We start from the raw sequence: 22150 nt of genomic DNA, 5'->3' as shown, positions 1-22150 counted from the left end.
TTGTGCAGCTACAAGGTATTTTTCTTTGTCCTCTGCTATCGTTGAAGGAATGTTATTTTATAGACAGTATAGATGGGAGTACAGATTTTCTTTGTCCTCCAGCTATGTAGTCCTCTGTAGCTGTTGGTAGAGTATGAAGCTTGCAATTCCAGGATAGTGGGTTCGATTCCTGGGACCCCCATACATAAAATGTATGCACGCATGACTAAGTTGCTTTGGATAAAAGCGTCTGCTAAATGGCATATATCAGGGTTCCCCAACTGGCGGTCCGTGGGCCACATTTGTCCCATTGGTGGTTTTATTTTGTGTGGAATTTTCATTGTTGGACATAAAAGACTAAAAACACCAGGAAATCAGCTCCAAGTGATTTTAATTTAAGAACTATGTTCAAGTATTCCCACGCATAATAGAGAGACACATTATCATATTCAAATGTAAGCAAGGTTTGAAATGATTATGTTTTAGTCAAACATTTCTGTTTGGGCTTCTTGCTGTCAATTTGCAGTCTACAAATTATTTGTAATTATGTTCCGGCCCCCTGACCATCCGCTCCAGAAAAGAAATCGGCCCGCGGCTGAATCTAGTTGATGATCCCTGGCATATAGTAGCTATACATGACAGGAGAGGCAACCAATACAGATATAGAAGTTGTTCTAAACATTGAGATACTTTTGAATTGCAATGCGGTTTCATTGACTTTCAAGAGATACACTACATGACCAAAAGTATGTGGACACCTGCTCGTCAAACATCTCATTCCAAAAATCATGGGCATTAATATGTAGTTGGTCCCCCCTTTGCTGCTATAACAGCCTCCGCTCTTCTGGGAAGGCTTACCACTAAATGTTGGAACATTGCTGCGGGCACTTGCTTCCATTCAGCCACAAAAGTATTAGTGAGGTCGGCACTGATGTTGGGCGATTAGGCCTGGCTCGCAGTCGGCGTTCCAATTCATCCCAAAGGTGTTTGATGGGGTTGAGGTCAGGGCTCTGTGCAGGCCAGTCAAGTTCTTCCACACAGACATTAACAAACCATTTCTGTATGGACCTCACTTCGTGTACGGGGCATTGTCATGCTGAAACAGGAAAGGGCCTTCCCCAAAATGTTGCCACAAAGATGGAAGCACAGAATCGTCTAGAATGTCATTGTATGCAATAGAGTTAAGATTTCCCTTCACTGGAACTAAGGGGCTTAGGCCGAACCATGAAAAACAGCCCCAGACCATTATTCCTCCTCCACCAAACTTTACAGTTGGCACTATACATTGGGGCAGGTAAAGAGTTTTCCTGGCATCCGCCAAACCCAGATTCGCCAGATGGTGAAGCGTGATTCATCACTCCAGGGAACGCGTTTCCAATGCTCCAGAGTCCAATGGCGGTGAGCTTTATACCACTCCAGCCGACTCTTGGCATTTCGCATGGTGATCTTAGGCTTGTGTGAGGCTGCTCGGCCATGGAAACCCATTTCATGAAGCTCCCGATGAACAGTTCTTGTGCTGACGTTGCTTCCAGAGGCAGTTTGGAACTCGGTAGTTTGTGTTTTTACACGCCACGTTGTTGCTCCTAGGCGTTTCCACTTCACAATAACAGCACTTACAGTTGACCGGGGAAGCTCTAGCAGGGCAGAAATTTGACGAACTGACTTGTTGGAAAGGTGGCATCCTATGACGGCACCACGTTGAAAGTCACTGAGCTCTTCAGTAAGGCCATTCTACTGCCAATGTTTGTCTATGGAGATTGCATGGCGGTGTGCTCGATTTTATACACTCGTTAGCAACGGGTATGGCTGACTCTGTCAACCACCGCATTCTTATTGGCAGACTAAATAGCCTTGGTTTCTCAAATGACTGCCTCGCCTGGTTCACCAACTACTTCTCAGATAGAGTTCAGTGTGTCAAATCGGAGGGCCTGTTGTCTGGACCTATGGCAGTCTCTATGGGGGTGCCACAGGGTTCAATTCTTGGGCAGACACTTTTCTCCGTGTATATCAATGATGTCGCTCTTGCTGCTGGTGACTCTCAGATCCACCTCTACGCAGACGACACCATTTTGTATACATCTGGCCCTTCATTGGACACTGTGTTAACAAACCTCCAAACGAGCTTCAATGCCATACAACAATCCTTCAGTAGCCTCCAACTGCTCTTAAACACTAGTAAAACTAAATGCATGCTTTTCAATCGAACGCTGCTGGCACCCGCCCACCCGACTAGAATCACCACTCTCGACGGGTCTGACCTAGAGTATGTGGACAACTACAAATACCTAGGTGTCTGGTTAGACTGTAAACTCAACTTCCAGACTCACATAAAGAATCTCCAATCCAAAGTTAAATCTAGAATCGGCTTCCTATTTCGCAACAAAGCCTCCTTCACTCATGCTGCCAAACATGCCCTCGTAAAACTGACTATCCTACCGATCCTTGACTTCGGCGATGTCATTTACAAAATAGCCTCCAACACTCTACTCAGCAAATTGGATGTAGTCTATCACAGTGCCATCCGTTTTGTCTCCAAAGCCCCATACACTACCCACCACTGTGACCTGTACGCTCTTGTTGGCTGGTCCTCACTACATGTTCGGTCGTCAAACCCACTGGCTCCAGGCCATCTATAAATCACTGCTAGGCAAATCCCCGCCTTATCTTAGCTCATTGGTCACCATAGCAGCACCCACCCGTAGTCTGCGCTCCAGCAGGTATATCTCACTGGTCATTCCCAAAGCCAACACCTCCTTTGGCCGCCATTCCTTCCAGTTCTCTGCTGCCAATGACTGGAACGAATTGCAAAAATCTCTGAAGCTGGAGACTCTTATCTCCCTCAATAACTTTAAGCATCAGTTGTCAGAGCACCTTACCGATCACTGCACCTGTACACAGCCCATCTGAAATTAGCCCACCCAACTACCTCATCCCTATATTGTTATTTATTTTGCTCTTTTGCACCCCAGTATCTCTATTTGCACATAATCTCTTGCACATCTAGCATTCCAGTGTTAATACTATTGTAATTATTCTGCACTATAGCCTATTTATTGCCTTACCTCCATAACTTGCTACATTTGCACACACTGTATATATATTTTCTGTTGTATTTCTGACTTTATGTTTTTTACCCCATATGTAACTCTGTTGTTTTTATTGCACTACTTTGCTTTATCTTGGCCAGGTCGCAGTTGTAAATGAGAACCTGTTCTCAACTGGCTTACCTGGTTAAATAAAGGTGAAATAAAAATAAAATAAAAAAATAGCCGAATCCACTAATTTGAAAGGGTGTCCACATACTTTTGTATATATAGTGTATGTATTATGTTTTTCTGTCATCAAAAGTGTTGTTGACATTTAAAGTGTCCATTAGTTGAACTTTGCAGTCTGAATGCATAAACCATTAGACCTCCCAGTAAACCACAAAATACACCCACAACAGAATCTGGTGTGAGAATTGGTTTATTTTATGCTGCTTTTACAATATGTACCAAGAATAGAATAATAGGATCTAGCACTTTGTATTAGAACAAGTGGAGGGAATTAAACTGGTGTTTTTACATCCAAAATATAAACTAATCATTCTTCAATAATAAAAAAAGTACATTGAAAAAATGCTTGGGTATGGACAAGCTCAACATGCACCCAACAGACACAGCCAACCATTCAATGGATTTGTTGTCACAGGCGCACACCCTTCATGTTCCCATGGACCCCACACCCTGTCAGCAAGGCGTGCATGCTGTGTAGAATAATATTGCATGTCTTGGTACCATTTCAGCAACACGTAAAACTCTTCGGCTCAATAGGACCACAGAGTAGTACATCCTCCATTCTCGAAACAGGCACAGTTGGGGAGGGGATAAGCAGCATTGTTTGTTGTCATTACTTTATATATTTTGCCTTTCATTTAGCAAAAATTCTCTCATCCTAGTAGCTATTCTACTTAGTAGAAAAAGTATATATAAAATTATGAACCTTAATTATTTTTAAAAGTTATGCAGTTAATAAAACTGAATTTATACACCTTGTCACGCTTTGAAGCTTAAAAGACAATATAGTGCTTTTATCTCAATAACTGTACAAAGTTCCTGCAAGAAATATATGTACATGGCTACAGGAAAGTTATGCTAGCAAAAATACAATATAAAACACTTAAAAAGCAGTACTGAATTCATTCCACTTGTTGTATGGGTAAATGTGCACAAATGCTGCAACTACATATCTGGAAACTCAAAATGGATAAAACTACTTCTTCTATAGCTTTATAGTGGTAAAAAAAAACATGTTGGCTTTTGTTCTTGGTCATGTCCCCACACAATATTACAGTCTCACTTTCGCAAGTCCCCATCTCCCCAATCTACCACAATGATGATGTGATACAGATACTGCTGGAAACAGGACTGTCAGTGTGTTTGATTTGATTAAAAAGCAGAGCCAGCTCGTGTGTTCTTGTGAATAACCCAATGACAAAGTATCAATAGTCAACAAGACAAACAGGGCTATTTTCAGATCAGTCTTCCAATTGGAACATTAAATCAACACTGGTATGCTAGCATTATCATTACTGGCCATTATAGACTCAGTACTGTGTGTGACTGTGCTTGTGCTCTCTTAGTAACTGCTGTGAACTGTGAAGTGGATGGCACTTACGTAGGCCTATATGTGAAACAGAACAGATACAGGGGTCGTTGAATGTCCTGCCTCACTCAAGGGACATTGGGTTATGTTACGACAGAGAGTGGGTCACCTCTGGGGCAGCTCAGCAGACAGAGTCAGTGTTGGGAGGCAGTCTCCCGCTGCGTCGTGCCTCCTTTTCCCTTTTCTCCCTCTGTTTCTCTAGCTTCTCCTGGGCCTTCCTCATGTCCTTTAGCTTCTTCTTGATGGTGGCCCGGTCACTCTGGCTGGACACACCCAGGGCCTGAGGGGACAAACATCACTGGTCACATTCTAGAACACTACTTCCTGAAATGCATATAAACGTCTGACAATTTCATCTAGTTTATTATGTGTAATTTTCCTTATGTACCATGTTAGTGTACATCATTGTGGAATTCACCCAGTTTATGTTTGGCCATTAGGTGGCAGTCAAGGCCTTAGAAACCTGACTGCTGTGGAAAATAATTGAATCTGTATTTAAAGCGAAATGACATTGTCAGGAGCAGCACCGCAGATATTGAGATGAGCGAGATGCAAGATTGTGGAATTCACCCAGTTTATGTTTGGCCATTAGGTGGCAGTCAAGGCCTTAGAAACCTGACTGCTGTGGAAAATAATTGAATCTGTATTTAAAGCGAAATGACATTGTCAGGAGCAGCACCGCAGATATTGAGATGAGCGAGATGCAAGACTTCGCTCTCACACAGTATCTGCGCATGTGCAAGGGTTCTCACGCTGTTCACAGCGTGGTCGCCGGGGCACCAAAACACTGGAGAAGTGAAGCCTCGCGCTTCAACGCTCTTAGTTGTTGCAGAAATTGACCCACTATGCTTTTTACTTTCTGCATCTATGTCATATCGCTGAGTCTACCTTTACATTTTCTTCATTCTGACTAACTGTTCACTCTTCTGGAGTCTGTGTGTATTCAACACATGATTCCTCTCACCTTCAACTTGTCACTGTCCAGCTGCATGAGCTGATGGCCATCCACACCCTTGGCAGTGAACTCAGGCGTGTATTGGTCCATGTTCATGCCCATCAACCAGTGACAGACTTGCTGATTGGTCCACTCGGAGACAGGGCGGTTCTGCCATTGATACTCCTTCCCTGTGGGCACTGGCTCATCATCCAGGGTCTACGGAACACCAAGAAACACATGCCATCCCAAGAAAACTAACAAAACAACAGTCACCGACAGCACAGTATAATGGATTAAATAGCGAATCAATGTCAGTTACATGACAACGTTTAAGCACAATATCAAAATATCATTGCACGGTGCAAAGCACATTTGGTACATGCATTGCACATCCAGTGACTGAAATCCCATAAAAAAGCTGTGTGCACTGGTTGATTCAGAGTTTGTCACAACGCTGTTAAGTGGAAGAGGCCAGAACATGCAGAGGGAGCATGTTTGTTTTGTTCTACCTATCATACCTGGTTTGTTTGAGTATAGTAGGCAGGGCTTTGGTCTTAACGTTTATCTGAGTATAATAAATCACTTATCAACTGAAACACCAGCCACAAAACACAACCATACACACAATCCAACACCATATAAAAAGGAATTTAAGACAAGTTCAACTAAACAGACACAGTAGCAGCACAGATCATTCTATGGTCTAACTAAGGAGCCTCTTCTGCTAGTTCAGCTAGTTGACTGCACAACAAGGACCCAAAGCTAAAGACAGAAATGTGTTTTAACACCACACAGACAACTTCATCACACACATGCAACTTCATTCTCCGGCGGCCATTCATGATTCCATCATCACAGCCACAAGGGGGCAAAGAGCATGCTTGAGACTGTCCCGTCTCAGAGACATCTGAGCAGCACCATCCCACACGGGCTTTTGTGGACGTGGAACAAAGAGAGAGAGCACTCACCTCACTGGACGAGAAGATTAAAGTATGCGAGCGCCCAGACAGATTGGGCTCTGCAACTAAGCCTGCGGTGTCTGAACTGGGGCTGCCAGGGTTTGAATCATCTATGACTGACAAACTCTGGAACAAGTGGAAACAAAGAGGAACGCATTAACTAGACAAACACATGGATGGGTAAAGAACAGTTCTTTACTCTGGGGCGTAAAGCTCTAGGGAGGAAGGGGATCCACAGTAGTACTGTAAACATGGATCAATAATATAATAACACTTTTAGCAAAAATGTTTATTTTCAATTTACAATCTGTAGAAACAATGAATAGAAAGGTTCAGAACTTTTGTAAAACATTACAGTACAGTTGAAAAATATATGGCAAATATAAATCCAATATGGATGGTGTTAAGAGATAGATGGGTGGTGTTGAATGGAGTTGAAGGATGGGACTAATAACAACAACTAATAACAACAAGATAACTAATAATGTAAGCATAATAAGTATATAGGTTATAGGTTGAGAGCTTTTGTGAAAGAGCACAGTTAGAAAGATATGGCATACAGAAGCAAACTGGAGGGACACCATGAAAATGATTGGAGAGGTTGAGGGTAGAGGATGTTCAGGAGTAAAAACAAACAAAATTGAATTATTGTAAAATTGACTGTGTCCATAAAATGTATATAGTATGTATAAGCTGGAAGTAGAGGCCTAACCATTGTTGTTCACTAGTTTACTCCAATTAGGGAAGGGGTGGTGGGGTTGGAAAGTAATAAAGGAAATATATTTGTATTTTAAGTATATGTATATGTATGTATGTATGTATGTATGTATGTATGTATGTATGTATATATTATATATTTGCGAGAAAAAAAAACATATGGGGGATTGGAAGTGATGCAGACAATTACATTGATGGAAGTTACAATCTATCTGCAATATTAAAGCTGATCTACCCCCTAAAATAAAAAAAATAAAAAATGAAAACATGGAACTTTAGGTTGAGAACTAGAAAAGTACATTTTCTGAAGAAGAAGTGATGTGCTTGCAAGCTTGTGAAGGATCGATTGATTCTTAGGATAGGATAACGTGAAAGTTGGTTTGGTGTCTTTAGCTTGAACAGAGTTACTGTTGGTGGGCTAATTTATGCAAATTTATGAAAATGTTTATAGTAATAGTTGATCAAGTTTGAGTTAGGGTAGCCTGAACATGTGAAAGTTGGTTTGGTGTCTCTAGCTTGAACAGTTCAAGACTTAATATTGGTGGGTATTTTATACAAATTTGCGTCATGTTGATGGATGAGTCAGGATTTGGCGTTAACAGCACGTGTCCATGGCCCCATCCTGCCTGGTGTCAACGGTACAGGCTGATGGCAGTGGTGTACTGGTGTGGTAAATGTTTTCCTGGCACATGTTAGGTCCCTTGATACCAATTGAGCAATGTTTCCATTCCTCAAAGAATTCAGGCTGTTCTGGAGACAAAGAGGGGTCTGACCCGATACTAGATGGGTGTGCCTAATAAACTGTCCACTGAGTGTATATAGTTATAGTTGACAAATGTTTAAGAATTTGAAGTTAGGATAGCCTGAACATGCGAAAATTGGTTTGGTGTCTTTAGCTTGACCGTTTCAAGAGTTACTGTTGGTGAGTTATTTTATGCTAATTTATGAATAGCATTTTGAATAGCAACCACTGTATTACTATGGTTCTCACTCAAACCCATGTTAATTTATGCAAATTTAAAATGGTTATCGTTCCAAAAGTACACATACTTTTGTTGTGTTACAGCCTGAATAATAAAAAAACGTATTTTTTTTTACACACAATACCCCATAGTGACAAAGTAAAAACATGTTTTTAGCAATGTATTGAAAATAAAATACAGAAATCTCTCATTTACATAAGTATTCACACCTCTGAGTCTATGCATGTTAGAATCACTTTTGGCAGCGATTACAGCTGTGATTCTCTAAGAGCTTCGCACACCTGGATTATACAATTTTTGCACATTATTCTTTTTTAAATTCTTCAAGCTCTGTCAAGTTGGTTGTTGATCATTGCTAGACAGCCATTTTCAAGTATTGCCATAGATTTTTAAGCCGATATAAGACAAAACTGTAACTAGGCCACTCAGGAACATTCAATGTCATCTTGGTAAGCAACTCCAGTGTATATTTGTTTTAGGTCATTGTCCTGCTGAAAGGTGAATTTGTCTCCCAGTGTCTGTTGGAAAGCAGACGGAACCAGGTTTTCCTCCAGGATTTTGCCTATCCTGAGCTCTATTCTACAAGTCCCTAGTCCTTGCCGATGACAAGCATACCCATAACATGATGCAGCCACCACCATGCTTGAAAATATGAAGAGTGGTACTCAGTGATGTGTTGTGTTTGCCCCAAACATAACGCCTTGTATTCATGACATAAAGTTAATTTCTTTGCCAATTTCGCAGTTTTACTTTAGTGCCTTGTTGCAAACAGGATGCATGTTTTGGAATATTTGTATTCTGTACAGGCTTCCTTCTTTTCACACTCATTTAAGTTAGTATTGTGGAGTAACTAGAATGTTGTTGATCCATCCTCAGTTATCTCCCATCACAGCCATTAAACTCTGTTTTAAAGTCACCATTGGCCTCATGGTGAAATCCCTGAGCGGTTTCCTTCCTCTCCGGCAACTGAGTTAGGAAGGACGCCTGTATCTTTATAGTGACTGGGTGTATTGATACATCATCCAAAGTGTAATTAATAACTTCACCATGCTCAAAGGGATTTTCAATGTCTGCTTTTTTTCCCCATCTACAAATAGGTGCCCTTCTTTGAGAGGCATTAGAAAACCTCCCTGGTATTTGTGGTTGAATCTGTGTTTGAAATTCACTGCTCGACAGAGACCTTACAGATAAGTATATGTGTGGGGTACAGAGATGAGGTAGTCATTCAATAATCATGTTAAACACTATTATTGCACACAGAGTGAGTCCATGCAACTTATTATGTGACTTGTTAAGCACATTTGTACTCCTGAACGTATTTATGCTTGCCATGACAAAGGGGTTGAATACTTATTAACTCAAGACAGTTCAGCTTTACATTTGTAATTAATTGGTAAAAATGTCTAAAAACATAATTACACTGACATTATCGGGTATCGTGTTTAGGCCAGTGACACAAAACCTCAATTTAATTCATTTTAAATGCAGGCTCTAACAACAAAACGTGGAAAAGGTCAAGGGGTGTGAATACTTCCTGAAGGTACTGTAAGTCTATGGCCCTTTTTTTTGCCATTGAAATGCATTGGGAACTTGTTTAAATATTGTTATAGTTAAAAAAGTATAAATGCTATCAAAACTAATAGATAAAATCGTTTAAGTTCTAGAGTGGGCGGAATAAATATAATAATAATAAGATGTCTATAGTTGCTGGCATTAAGATTGCATGAGCTGTATAAGGCCATAAGTCAACAGGAAAACGCTCATCCAGAGGCAGCGCTCCTAGTGGCCGGGGACTTTAATGCAGGGAAACTTAAATCCGTTCTACCTAATTTCTACCAGCATGTTAAATGTGCAACCAGAGGAAAAAAAACTCTAGACCACCTTTACTCCACGCACAGAGACGCATACAAAGCTCTCCCTCGCCCTCCATTTGGCAAATCTGACCATAACTCTATCCTCCTGATTCCTGCTTATAAGCAAAAACTAAAGCAGGAAGCACCAGTGACTCGGTTAATAAAAAAGTGGTCAGATGACGCAGATGCTAAGCTACAGGACTGTTTTGCTAGCACAGACTGGAACATGTTCCGGGATTCTTCAGATAGCATTGAGGAGTACACCACATCAGTCACTGGCTTCATCAATAAGTGCATCGATGATGATGTCGTCCCCACAGTGACCGTACGTACATACCCCAACCAGAAGCCATGGATTACAGGAAACATCCGCACTGAGCTAAAGGGTAGAGCTGCCGCTTTCAAGGAGCGGGACTCTAACCCGGACGCTTATAAGAAATCCCGCTATGCCCTCCGACAAACCATCAAACAGGCAAAGAGTCAATACAGGACTAAGATTGAATCGTACTACACCGGCTCTGACGCTCGTCGGATGTGGCAGGGCTTGAAATCGATTACAGACTACAAAGGGAAGCACAGCCGCGAGCTTCCCAGTGACACAAGCCTACCAGACGAGCTAAACCACTTCTATGCTCGCTTCGAGGCAAGCAACACTGAAGCATGCATGAGAGCACCAGCTGTTCCGGATGACTATGTGATGACGCTCTCCGTAGCCGATGTGAGTAAGACTTTTAAGCAGGTCAACATTCACAAGGCCGCAGGGCCAGACGGATTACCAGGACGTGTACTCCGAGCATGTGCTGACCAACTGGCAAGTGTCTTCACTGACATTTTCAACATGTCCCTGACTGAGTCTGTAATACCAACATGTTTCAAGCAGACCACCATAGTCCCCGTGCCCAAGGACACTAAGATAACCTGCCTAAATGACTACCGACCCGTAGCACTGACGTCTGTAGCCATGAAGTGCTTTGAAAGGCTGGTCATGGCTCACATCAACACCATTATCCCAGAAACCCTAGACCCACTCCAATTTGCATTCCGCCCCAACAGATCCACAGATGATGCAATCTCTATTGCACTCCACACTGCCCTTTCCCACCTGGACAAGAGGAACACCTACGTGAGAATGCTATTCATTGACTACAGCTCAGCATTCAACACGATCGTGCCCTCAAAGCTCATCACTAAGCTAAGGATCCTGGGACTAAACACCTCCCTCTGCAACTGGATCCTGGACTTCCTGACGGGCCGCCCCCAGGTGGTAAGGGTAGGTAACAACACATCTGCCACACTGATCCTCAACACGGGGGCCCCTCAGGGGTGCATGCTCAGTCCCCTCCTGTACTCCCTGTTCACCCATGACTGCATGGCCAGGCACAACTCCAACACTATCATTAAGTTTGCCGACGACACAACAGTGGTAGGCCTGATCACCGACAACGATGAGACAGCCTATAGGGAGGAGGTCAGAGACCTGGCCGTGTGGTGCCAGGATAACAACCTCTCCCTCAACGTGACCAAGACAAAGGAGATGATTGTGGACTACAGGAAAAAAAAAAAGAGGACTGAGCACGCCCCCATTCTCATCGACGGGGCTGTAGTGGAACAGGTTGAGAGCTTCAAGTTCCTTGGTGTCCACATCACCAACGAACTATCATGGTCCAAACACACCAAGACAGTCGTGAAGAAGGCACAACAAAGCCTATTCCCCCTCAGGAGACTGAAAAGATTTGGCATGGGTCCTCAGATCCTCAAAAAATTATACAGCTGCACCATCGAGAGCATCCTGACTGGTTGCATCACCGCCTGGTATGGCAACTGCTTGGCCTCCGACCGCAAGGCACTACAGAGGGTAGTGCGTACGGCCCAGTACATCACTGGGGCTAAGCTTCCTGCCATCCAGGACCTCTATACCAGGCGGTGTCAGAGGAAGGCCCTCAAAATTGTCAAAGACTCCAGCCACCCTAGTCATAGACTGTTCTCTCTGCTACTGCACGGCAAGCGGTACCGGAATGCCAAGTCTAGGTCCAAAATACTTCTCAACAGCTTCTACCCCCAAGCCATAAGACTCCTGAACAGCTAATCAAGGCAACCCGGACTATTTGCACTGCCCCCCCACCCCATCTTTTTACGCTGCTGCTACTCTGTTAATTATTTATGCATAGTCACTTTAACTCTACCCGCATGTACATATTACTTCAACTATCTCAACTAGCCGGTGCCCCCGCACATTGACTCTGCACCGGTACCCCCCTGTATATATAGCCTCCCTACTGTTATTTTATTTTACTTCTGCTCTTTTTTCTCTCAACATTTTTTCTTTGTTTTATTTTACTTTTTTATTAAAAATAAATGCACTGTTGGTTAAGGGCTGTAAGTAAGCATTTCACTGTAATGTCTGCACCTGTTGTATTCGGCGCATGTGGCCAATAAAATTTGATTTGATTTAGTTCTGCTTTGCAAGCACACCTAATTAAACGAGGATTAGCATTGATTAAATGTGCTCTATTGTGATATCAGCACTGGGAATCCTGTGTAAATACATTTTCATCATAACAGAGGGGTAGAAAAAAAACAAAGTCAAACAAATCCACAACAAACATAACTCGACAAAATGACTAAACAAACAAACTACTTCTACTACGACACTTATGACACACAAACAACTATTTCTACTATTACAGCACTAACACACCACTCCAGAAACAATGTGCTACTGTATCAAGAGCACGCTTTCTCCATCATTTGTGATTAATTCAGACTGATAATACTAATCATCAAATCATGTATGATATGAAAGGTATGCCGAAGCAACATAAATGTGAAATGTTAGATTTAGAGTGCTTGACACACTACCACAAACCCAATTCCACTACATCGACACAAATCAATTTTGGGGTATATTAGTATGATCTAGATGCGAAATGAACAATCACAACACTAGATGAAGGGTTAGTTCTAGTCTACAAGCTCCTCTAAGATTGGGGGGATGAAAAGGAAATCATACTGTACCAAATCTAATGAGCGACTGAATAAAGAGGACCAGGAGAGATTTGTCTGTTTTGAAAGAAGGACTGTTAGTAGAGAGCTTGTCATGTCGTTCTCCATACTGTACACTGTGGATGACACTGCTCTAGCTGGCAAAGGACCATGGGACACAGACTCCGAGAAGTAGAATCCCAGCCAGCAGAACCAGGGGAGACCCTGTTTGTGGCCAACACTGCCCACACACTGCCCACTAACTCCCCATAGCCCTGGTGCTGTTGGCCTCCATCTACTCCCCAGGCAGCCTGGTTGTGAATTAGTCAGGCCTGTTTGAGTAGATGCATTTAATGGGGATAATTCTCTGGTTGCTAAGCCATTGAAATGCCAGTGAATCCTCCTCCTCTGTCGCTCTCTGATTAATAACGGGGCTGCGTCTCAAAAAGCCCCCTATATAGTGCACTACTTTTGAACAGCAATGTCATCATCCCTCGCTGGGAAACACGACACCGGCCGGCTGGCTGGCTGCCTGCTGCACATCTCTTGACTGGATTTGGTATTTATTTCCATCCAGAGCAGAAACCTTAAACTGTGGATTACTGACCAATGAATCACTGACTTATTACTGGCCAACATACCATGAAACGGTCCAGAAATGACGGAGAGGGGGCAGTTCAGTGACACAGGAAAGGCCGGCTTTCATTTCACTTTGTAGTAGCCAGAGCCACATAGTTAGAGAGTTAGACCAACTTTTCAAATTTTGAATATTCAGTTACATAGCATTGTTTAATCATCCCCCATGTAATGTTAATGGGTAGCTAACATGGCTGCCATAGAATGTTGAAGTGTCATGTAAATGCATCATAATGCAGAAACCCATATTGGCCCAACTCTCTAAATACATGGCTAATGAAATGTAATTTTGAGTCCCGGCTGGATTTGGCATACTAGTTAAAATGGCTTAATGCAATCTCTCTTTAATGCCAATGTATTCTGCTTCTGTTTGTTACTGGTGATTCTGAAATGACTAAACATCTGTGTTTAGATTATGAGGGCTTTTTCTTTCCGTCTTTTGATGGGGTCAGCTGTGTGTGTGTGCGTTCTTACCTTGTTTTTGCGGTCCTGGCTCTGCTCGCTGCTGGTCTCAGTGGCTGCGTATGGTAGGCTGCTGCTGGAGGACGAAGGCTCCTTGTCCCTGTCTCTGTCCCCAAACCAGGAGAAGGGCATACAGGTGGGTATAGAGGTCATGGACTCAGAGGGGGACAGGTTCCCTCCAGATTCCTCCAGGAGCTCGGCAGAACCCCTGGGCATTAGGAAAATTAAGACAAATAAGCTAAGTCTCCAAATTACATATTGTCTCTTTAATAGCACAAAGGTCCTCTGATAGCAGAGCTGTGAGTGTATGGTGACGACATACCCAGGATGTGGTGACACAGTAGGCATAGTGACATGTAGTGACATACCTGCTGTCCAGAGATGCTCGCATTGCCTCCTTGTCATGTTTCTTCCCTTTGCCACCAGACTTCCGAAGGCCACTGTTGGTTTTCAAGAGCTTTAGATAACACAGGACTAACAGGACTGTCAAATTGAAAACAAATCATTCTCTCAGGCACTTACCCAAAAATCGTCTTTTTGGGTTTTCCTACTGAAGAACCCTCATTTGTCTCATCTGTAACAGAGTCATATTTTCACAATAACAATGAAATAAACTGCTGCAAGCAGAGTCAGTAAGAGCCAGTAAGAGCCACATCAATATGGTGACAGTCAGCAGTGATAGTAGCAACAACTTGTTTGTAAATGTACTGTGTGAGGAGAATGTTGTTGGTAGCAGACTGATCTGTGGACATGGGCCAGTACCTTTGAGCTCCTTGCCCTTCCCCTTGGACTCCCTCTTCTTGACATTGCGCAGGAGCCCTGAGGGGGAGTGTGGCGAGAGCGAAGAGGCATCTTTAGGCGGGGACAGAGAAGGACTGCTCCCACTCTCTACGCTGTTTCTCTGGGACGGGGGCAGGGAGGCGCTGCTGGAGAGCTCCAGCTTGCTCCTGGATCTCTCCCCAGCCTCTGGGATCTCGTCCCTCTGGCTGTTCCCAGGGTAGCAGATGGGCACGGGCAGGAACAGGCTCTCCTGGATGGACCTCCTCCTCCTGGGATAATCCTCCTCCGCATCCTCCCCCTCCTCCTTGTTCTCCTGGAGGGAAAACACAGTCAGCAGTGATGACTAAAGAGAAACAGTGGCTCGGAGATGGGACTGATACATGTGAACATTGGTATTGAACATGCAGTCAATAGAAGGAGATGAGGAAGGATATATATTTGAATTAGCTAGTAATATTGACCCTGATATTATTTTCAAAATTAATGAGATAACTTTCAGAGCTGACCTGTGACTGGCAAGGGGAGGCGCCATGGTTCTCCTTCAGTTTGTTGCGAGACGGACGATTCCTCCTTGGGGCCAGTAAGCCCTTGGCCTTGTGGGCACTGGTGTCCAAGCGCTCAGTCTCAGGGACCAGCTCGCTCCAGTCTGTATCTGTGGAGGAGGGACAAAACACAGCTCAGTACACTAGACATTAGGGCAGATACAATTTGTATTGCGATTCAATACTGTGATTTTATGTTCCAAACATATTGCTCACTATATGTCTGCTGCAGAGAGACGAGAGAGCATGAGAAAACTAGTTTTGATCAGTCAGGGAAATAAAAGTGCTGAAAACTATTTAAAAAGGAGAACAAGCTATAGGATGAAAAATACCAGAGTTTTGCCGCAGGTACAGCAGAGTAGCGCTAGCTAACGCTACGTACATAAAACATTTTTACAAATCGATACTTTGGAGTCAAATATCAATATAATATTGTCCCAAAATAATATTGTGATAAGTAACTGTATATATATTTTTCTCCATCACTACTACACATGAGGCATACACTACACTATTCTCAGACACTGAGGTTCACAGACTGTGGCTGCTTCCCAAATGTCACCCTATTCCCTATTTAGTGGGCTACTTCTGGTCAGGGCCCACTGGTTCACTGAATGTACAAAACATTAGGAACACATCTAATAATGAGTTGCAACCCCTTTTTCCCTCAGAACAGCCTCAATTCGTCGGTGCATGGACTCTACAAGGTGTAGAAAGCGTTCCACAGGGATGCTGGCCCATGTTGACTCCAATGCTTCCCACAGTTGTGCCAAGTTGGTGACATCAATAAGGGATCATAGCTTTCACCTGAATTTCACCTGGTCAGCCTATGTCATGTTCCTAATGATTTGTGCACTCAGTGTATAGTAAAAAGGGTGCCATTTGAGACGCAAACACACTCTTGCCCTCCTTTGGTGGTAAATGGAAGGTGGCTCCTAGCCTCCTACTGATGCATGCTCTCGTCAAGTGTACGTTTAGCATTACCTAACAGTAGAGAGTCCACAGACTGTGTGTTGGTGACGGGGCCTTCACTCCCCTGGATGCTCCATCTCCTCTCCTCGGCAAGGTCCTGACCCGACTGGGTCTCCAAGCGGTCAGCAGACGGACCGCTGTCCTCCAGGACCGCTATCTGAGGAGAGAACCACAGAACGGACAGTCAACCCTCTCTCTACTAGGTCTGTTCTAATATTCCAGTCTCTTTCTCACAATATGTTCCTCTCACCCTGTCCTGCAGGCTTTCAAGCTGCTCCTTGTACCATCGATCCTTCTCATCTAGAACTTTCTTCAGCTCCTCCTCCTTCTTCACAAAGTCAATCTCCCTGGAAAGGAATCAGACCATTAGACTTCATAAATCATTCCACTGACGTGTGGACATACAGTGCATTTGGAAAGTATTCAGACCCCTTCCCCTTTTCCACATTTCTTACGTTACAGCCTTATTCTAAAATTGATTACATTGTTCCTCATCAATCTACACACAATACCCCATAATGACAAAGTGAAAACAGCTTGTTAGAATTTTTTGCAAATGTAATTAAAATAAAAAACAGAAATACCTTATTTACATAAGTATTCAGACCCTTTGCTATGAGACTCGAAATTGAGCTCAGGTGCATCCTGTTTCCATTGATCATCCTTGCGATGTTTGTACAACTTGATTGGAGTCCACCTGTGGCAAATTCAATTGATTGGACATGATTTCGAAAGGCACACACCTGTCTATATAAGGTCCAACAGTTGACAGTGCATGTCACAGCAAAAACCAAGCCATGAGGTCGAAGGAATTGTCCGTAGAGCTCCGAGACAGGATTGTGTTGAGGCACAGATCTGGGGAAGGGTACCAGAAAATGTCTGCAGCATTGAAGGTCCCCAAGAACATAATGGCCTCCATAATTCTTAAGTGGAAGAAGTTTGGAACCACCAAGACTCTTCCTAGAGCTGGCCGCCCGGCCAAACTAAGCAATTGGGGGAGAAGGGCCTTGGTCATGGAGGTGACCAAGAACCCGATGGTCACTCTGACAGAGCTCCAGAGTTCCTCTGTGGAGATGGGAGAACCTTCCAGAAGGACAACCATCTCTGCAGCACTCCACCAATCAGGCCTTTATGGTAGAGTGGCCAGACGGAAGCCACTCCTCAGTAAAAGGCACATGACAGCCCACTTGGAGATTGCCAAAAGGCACCTAAAGGACTCTCAGACCAGGAGAAACAAGATTCTCTTGTCTGATGATACCAAGATTGAACTCTTTGGCCTGAATGCCAAGCGTCACGTCTGGAGGAAACCTGGCACCATCCCTACAGTGAAGCATGGTGGTGGCAGCATCATGCTTTGGGGATGTTTTTCAGCAGCAGGGACAGGGAGACTAGTCAGGATCGAGAGAAAGATGAACGGAGCAAAGTACAGTGAGATCCTTGATGAAAACCTGCTCCAGAGCGCTCAGGACCTCAGACTGGGGCGAAGGTTCACCTTCCAACAGGACAACAACCCTAAGCACACAGCCAAGACAATGCAGGAGTGGCTTCGTGACAAGTCTCTGAATGTCCTTGAGTGGTCCTGCCAGAGCCCGGACTTGAACCCGATCTAACATCTCTGGAGAGACCTGAAAATAGCTGTGCAGCAACGCTCCCCATCCAACCTGACAGAGCTTGAGAGGATCTGCAGAGAAGAATGGGAGAAACTCCCCAAATACAGGTGTGCCAAGCTTGTAGCGCCATACCCAAGAAGCTACTCAAGGCTGTAATCGCTGCCAAAGGTGCTTCAACAAAGTACTGAGTAAAGGGTCTGAATACTTATGTAAATGTTATATTTTTTATTAAATTTTCTTTGTAGCAAACAATTCTACAAACCTGGTTTTGCTTTGTCATTACGGGGTATTGGGTGTAGATTGATGAGGGGAAAAAACAATTTAATCCATTTTAGAATAAGGCTGTAATGTAATATAATGTGGAAAAAGTCAAGGGGTCTGAATACTTTCCGAATGCACTGTACTGTACTTTCTATACAACATGACTCGGCGTAGAGGAAGTGGAACAAAGCCTTCAGCCTGTTCAGAGTGAGGGAAGCACAGGTCAACACAGAAACTCACTCAGCTGAAGTCGAGACTTAATAATTGGACCCTTAGTGAACTCAACTCACTTCTGCTGGTAATCTTTGAGAAGTTTCTTGGCCTTGTTGTATTTCTTGTCCAGGGCCTCGTACTGGCTCTGGGTCTCAGACAGGTGCTCGTTGACAGTTTTACACAGGGCCTGGGCCTCTAGCCAGTACCCTTCCAGATTCAACATTTTCTCATTGCTCTCCTCAATCTTCTGCTCCAACTCAGCCACCCTCGACTCCCTGGATGCTTTGTCCTCCTCGGACGCCCTTAGCTGTAGAGGAAGAGTGAAATGTATTTTTAGGCTTCTCATCTACTAGTACAATTAACATATTCAAATCATTACGGTCAGTCAGATGAGACAGACAGACGATAATTACGGTTGGTCACCGGGCGGCGACAGATTGCACTCCATGCATTGATCCATTTGTACTCATGTTTATGAAACAGTAGCTTGTTCTTCAGATTTACATACCTTTTCCTTCAGTTGGTTTATTTCAGCTGTTCCTATGCTGTGTTTCAGTTGGAGCTAGGGTAAAGAAAGAAACAATTTAAGTAACAAAAACAAACACATTTCACACAAACAATGACACATCCACCATAATATAAACCTGTGATAATACTATCAGGTGAAATACCTCCTGGAATTTGAAGCCCATCTGTGTGGAGTCCATGTTGAAGGGCATGAACATGGCCTCTGTCTCCGGCAGGTCAAACACCTCCACCGACCTTCCACCAGAGAAACTAGACCCTAGCATATCTTCTTCCTCTCCGTCTTCCTCCTCGTAGTGCTCCTCCTGAAACATAACAAACCACAACCACACAATGACATCACACAGCCAATCACCTGCCCACGCCCACGTGGCGCCCTGCGGCTCGGCACTCAGGAGGGAGGTATGGGTAATCACTACATCATATCCCAGTGTTACCGTGACAGCCTGTAGAGAGCCCAGCAGGAGGCCTGTATCAGAAGGAAACTAATCTCTGCATCAACATGTTCCATCACACAACCAACCCCAAACATGAGGCAAAACAGAACACAGGGAAAAACACGACATAATTCCCCACACAACTCATTGATTTGCATACCTACACAGAAACGGTCAAATATCTGCCCATTTTGTCACCCACTACCAACACACAGCTCCTTGTACACGAGTAGCCCGGTATTCAAGTAGATGCATGCGTATGAAATATGTTCCATAACGGGACATGTATATCACCTTTTATGAGATCCAATAGGCGTAAGCTTTGTCTCGCTTTTCCAGGAGCCCTACCTTTCCGTGCCCAGTTCCTTTATAAATAAAGGCTTGTGGTTGCTTGTGCTTTTGAAAAGCAAATATTGCACAATTCCAGCAGGCTCCAGCAGCCAGATCCCCCCCACACAGCCCCAGGGTGACAACACACAATGCTCACTCACTGTGTGACTGGACTGGGCTAACCACATGGCCAGGGGCCAGTGTTGGGTGAGGCCGCCCAGGTGACTCACCTCCTCGGTGGACTGTTCGTAGGGGTCGTCCAGGTGCTGCTGCTCCTGCTGGCTCTTCTCCTGCTCCAGAGTCTCGCTGATCAGACGCGCAACCTCGCTCTGTGTCCCCGGCTTCTCCCGGCCAATCAGAAAGCTGTTTGTGTGAGAGCGTGGTAGGTCAGCGTGGAGAGTGGTAGTACCAGCAGACGCCTGGCTGGTCAATTGCATTCCCTTTTAAACTAAACTGGTATGCCAAGGCTTAGAGCAATCATAATAACTGACTCATGCTGATATGAGTCGTTGTAATGTAAGGCAAAACGGATTAAAGCTGTTTATTGAACTTTTCCTAGTGTGTGCGTTTCATTTGCCTATGGTGAATCATTCACATATTCACCCGTGCCCCGTGTGGGCTGCTCTCTTTGTGTAGGCCTGAGGCACAATCAGTATACAATAATAAAAACAAACCCATTTATTCTATATACATTTCTCAAGGATATTCATTTCCCTCCAGTCATACCTAACCACTTTAAAAAGATAGTTATGAGGTAATTTACTGGTAGGCTACCGGACTGCCACACCTTTAATCTCACGTTGCCAGATAACCTAGAACCCTGTGGGCGAGGCTAGTCACACCTAGGATCATAACGACTTCTTTCAAAAGGCCTACTGGAGCTGGACACAGCTCACCTGACCGTTCCTTTAGTGTTCTTCAGGACTGTAGCAGCAAACAGCTGAGTCACTCCCACCAGACTGATCCCATCCACCTCCACTATTTGGTCATTCACCTGGATCCTAGTGGAAAGGACAACATGCAATCATAAAGCAAGACATTTAAGACGTACCGTATGTTGGAAAGAGGGCGTGTAATCAACAAGGGATGTACTGTAACAATGTTGTAGCAACTCTTTCCTTTTTTCAGTTAACAAATTCTTCCAGCTGGCAGCGCAACATAAGGCCAGATTCCCTGGGAAGCGGAAGGAGCTATTTTCTTTCGCTGCCTCACAGGGTTATAAATACAGCCAGTTGCTTAGAAATGGTGTCTGAAGACCATGGGGAAATGAAGCATTTGTACCCTTTGACATCCCGGCAGTGTTGTGGATCATTGTGATGGTCCTATTATGCATCCAGAGACAGTTCCAGGTGTCTACTGTACAACATATTTTAACTGCCAAGGATAAAACATGGTTAAAACTTGAACGCTTCTGTAAGCACAGTAGTGTGCAGCGCGTTCCCCCAGGGGGCGGGGCATCACCTGCCATCCCGTTCAGCCGCTCCTCGCTCTGTTATGGTCTTCACAAAGATTCCCAGTTTCTCCAGGCCCTGGTCAGCTCCCACTCCCATCCCTATGATACTGATGCCCAGGCCGTTGTCTCCTGTGGGACAAACAAGTATGGGAAGTTAGAATGGATGGATGGGACTGCATCCTCTGGACCCTTGTGATGATCATGATGATGCTGCTCTTTGCCAGGGAGGCCTTGTAAAAAAAATCTCAATGGTACTCAGAGACACTTGGATTAATAAAGGAAAGATGAAATACAGACGAGAACACTGACCCTTTTCAATTTCCACAGGGAATACGTCCATCTTCTCCACCCTCTTCTCCAGCTCGTACTCAGCCGACGCTGCCACGGGGTCCACCTCATCATTGCGCCGGTCGTATTCCTCGTTAGAGTAGGTGCTGAACACCTGCAGTGTGGAAACACAAGCACAGAGGGCTTACAACTAGGTTCACCACAGCTTCCCCACACTCCAACAACAAGCAATTTCAGCCTTTGCCCGCCAAAAAAAAATTTCTCATAAATATTCATTTTGGGGGTGGGTAAACGTAGTTGTACCTGATCCCAACACTTTCTCACTAAACCATACTGGCACGCTCTGATAATAAAATTATGTTCATCACGAACAATTACGGCTCTGGACAGTTAGCTAGCTCACAGTGGTAAAGCGCCGAGTTCCTGACATCTATTGCTACTTGTGGTGTAGGTTTGAATCCACCATGGGATGCCAAAAAAATTCTGAAATGTGTACTCACATTTATCACGGTATTGTGTTGGGAAGAAAAATGCAATCATCACCTTGAAAATTAAGATTAGGGGCTCAATTCAATCCAACCCGCATT

General features: G+C 44.0%; 1 protein-coding gene across 3 annotated transcripts in view; it reads right to left on the bottom strand.

Moving 5' to 3' along the window:
• Nucleotides 1-3426: 3426 nt before the first annotated feature.
• Nucleotides 3427-22150, bottom strand: part of LOC121552476 (neurabin-1) — a 38132-nt gene continuing 19408 nt past the window's right edge. Inside the window, exons 3-20 of one of the 3 annotated variants that reach the window (XM_041865433.2) lie at nt 21585-21717; nt 21284-21404; nt 20719-20823; nt 20053-20185; nt 19202-19360; nt 19039-19092; nt 18608-18837; nt 16697-16793; nt 16459-16603; nt 15439-15584; nt 14915-15245; nt 14675-14726; nt 14521-14592; nt 14165-14258; nt 13088-13132; nt 6529-6645; nt 5588-5776; nt 3427-4903 (exon numbers count right to left, since the gene is read on the bottom strand). In XM_041865433.2, the coding sequence (XP_041721367.1) occupies nt 4745-4903; nt 5588-5776; nt 6529-6645; nt 13088-13132; nt 14165-14258; nt 14521-14592; nt 14675-14726; nt 14915-15245; nt 15439-15584; nt 16459-16603; nt 16697-16793; nt 18608-18837; nt 19039-19092; nt 19202-19360; nt 20053-20185; nt 20719-20823; nt 21284-21404; nt 21585-21717 (2382 nt within the window). In that variant the 3' untranslated portion in view covers nt 3427-4744. Of the gene's footprint in view, nt 4904-5587; nt 5777-6528; nt 6646-13087; nt 13133-14164; nt 14361-14520; nt 14593-14674; nt 14727-14914; nt 15246-15438; nt 15585-16458; nt 16604-16696; nt 16794-18607; nt 18838-19038; nt 19093-19201; nt 19361-20052; nt 20186-20718; nt 20824-21283; nt 21405-21584; nt 21718-22150 lie in introns of all 3 variants that reach the window. The other 2 variants (XM_041865418.2, XM_041865425.2) reach the window with 2 other exon arrangements.

The sequence above is a fragment of the Coregonus clupeaformis genome, chromosome 4, assembly GCF_020615455.1.
Source record: "Coregonus clupeaformis isolate EN_2021a chromosome 4, ASM2061545v1, whole genome shotgun sequence".
NCBI classification, from domain to species: Eukaryota; Metazoa; Chordata; class Actinopteri; order Salmoniformes; family Salmonidae; genus Coregonus; species Coregonus clupeaformis.
Note: the sequence above shows the minus strand (reverse complement) of the source record. Positions and strands in the feature narration are given on the sequence as shown.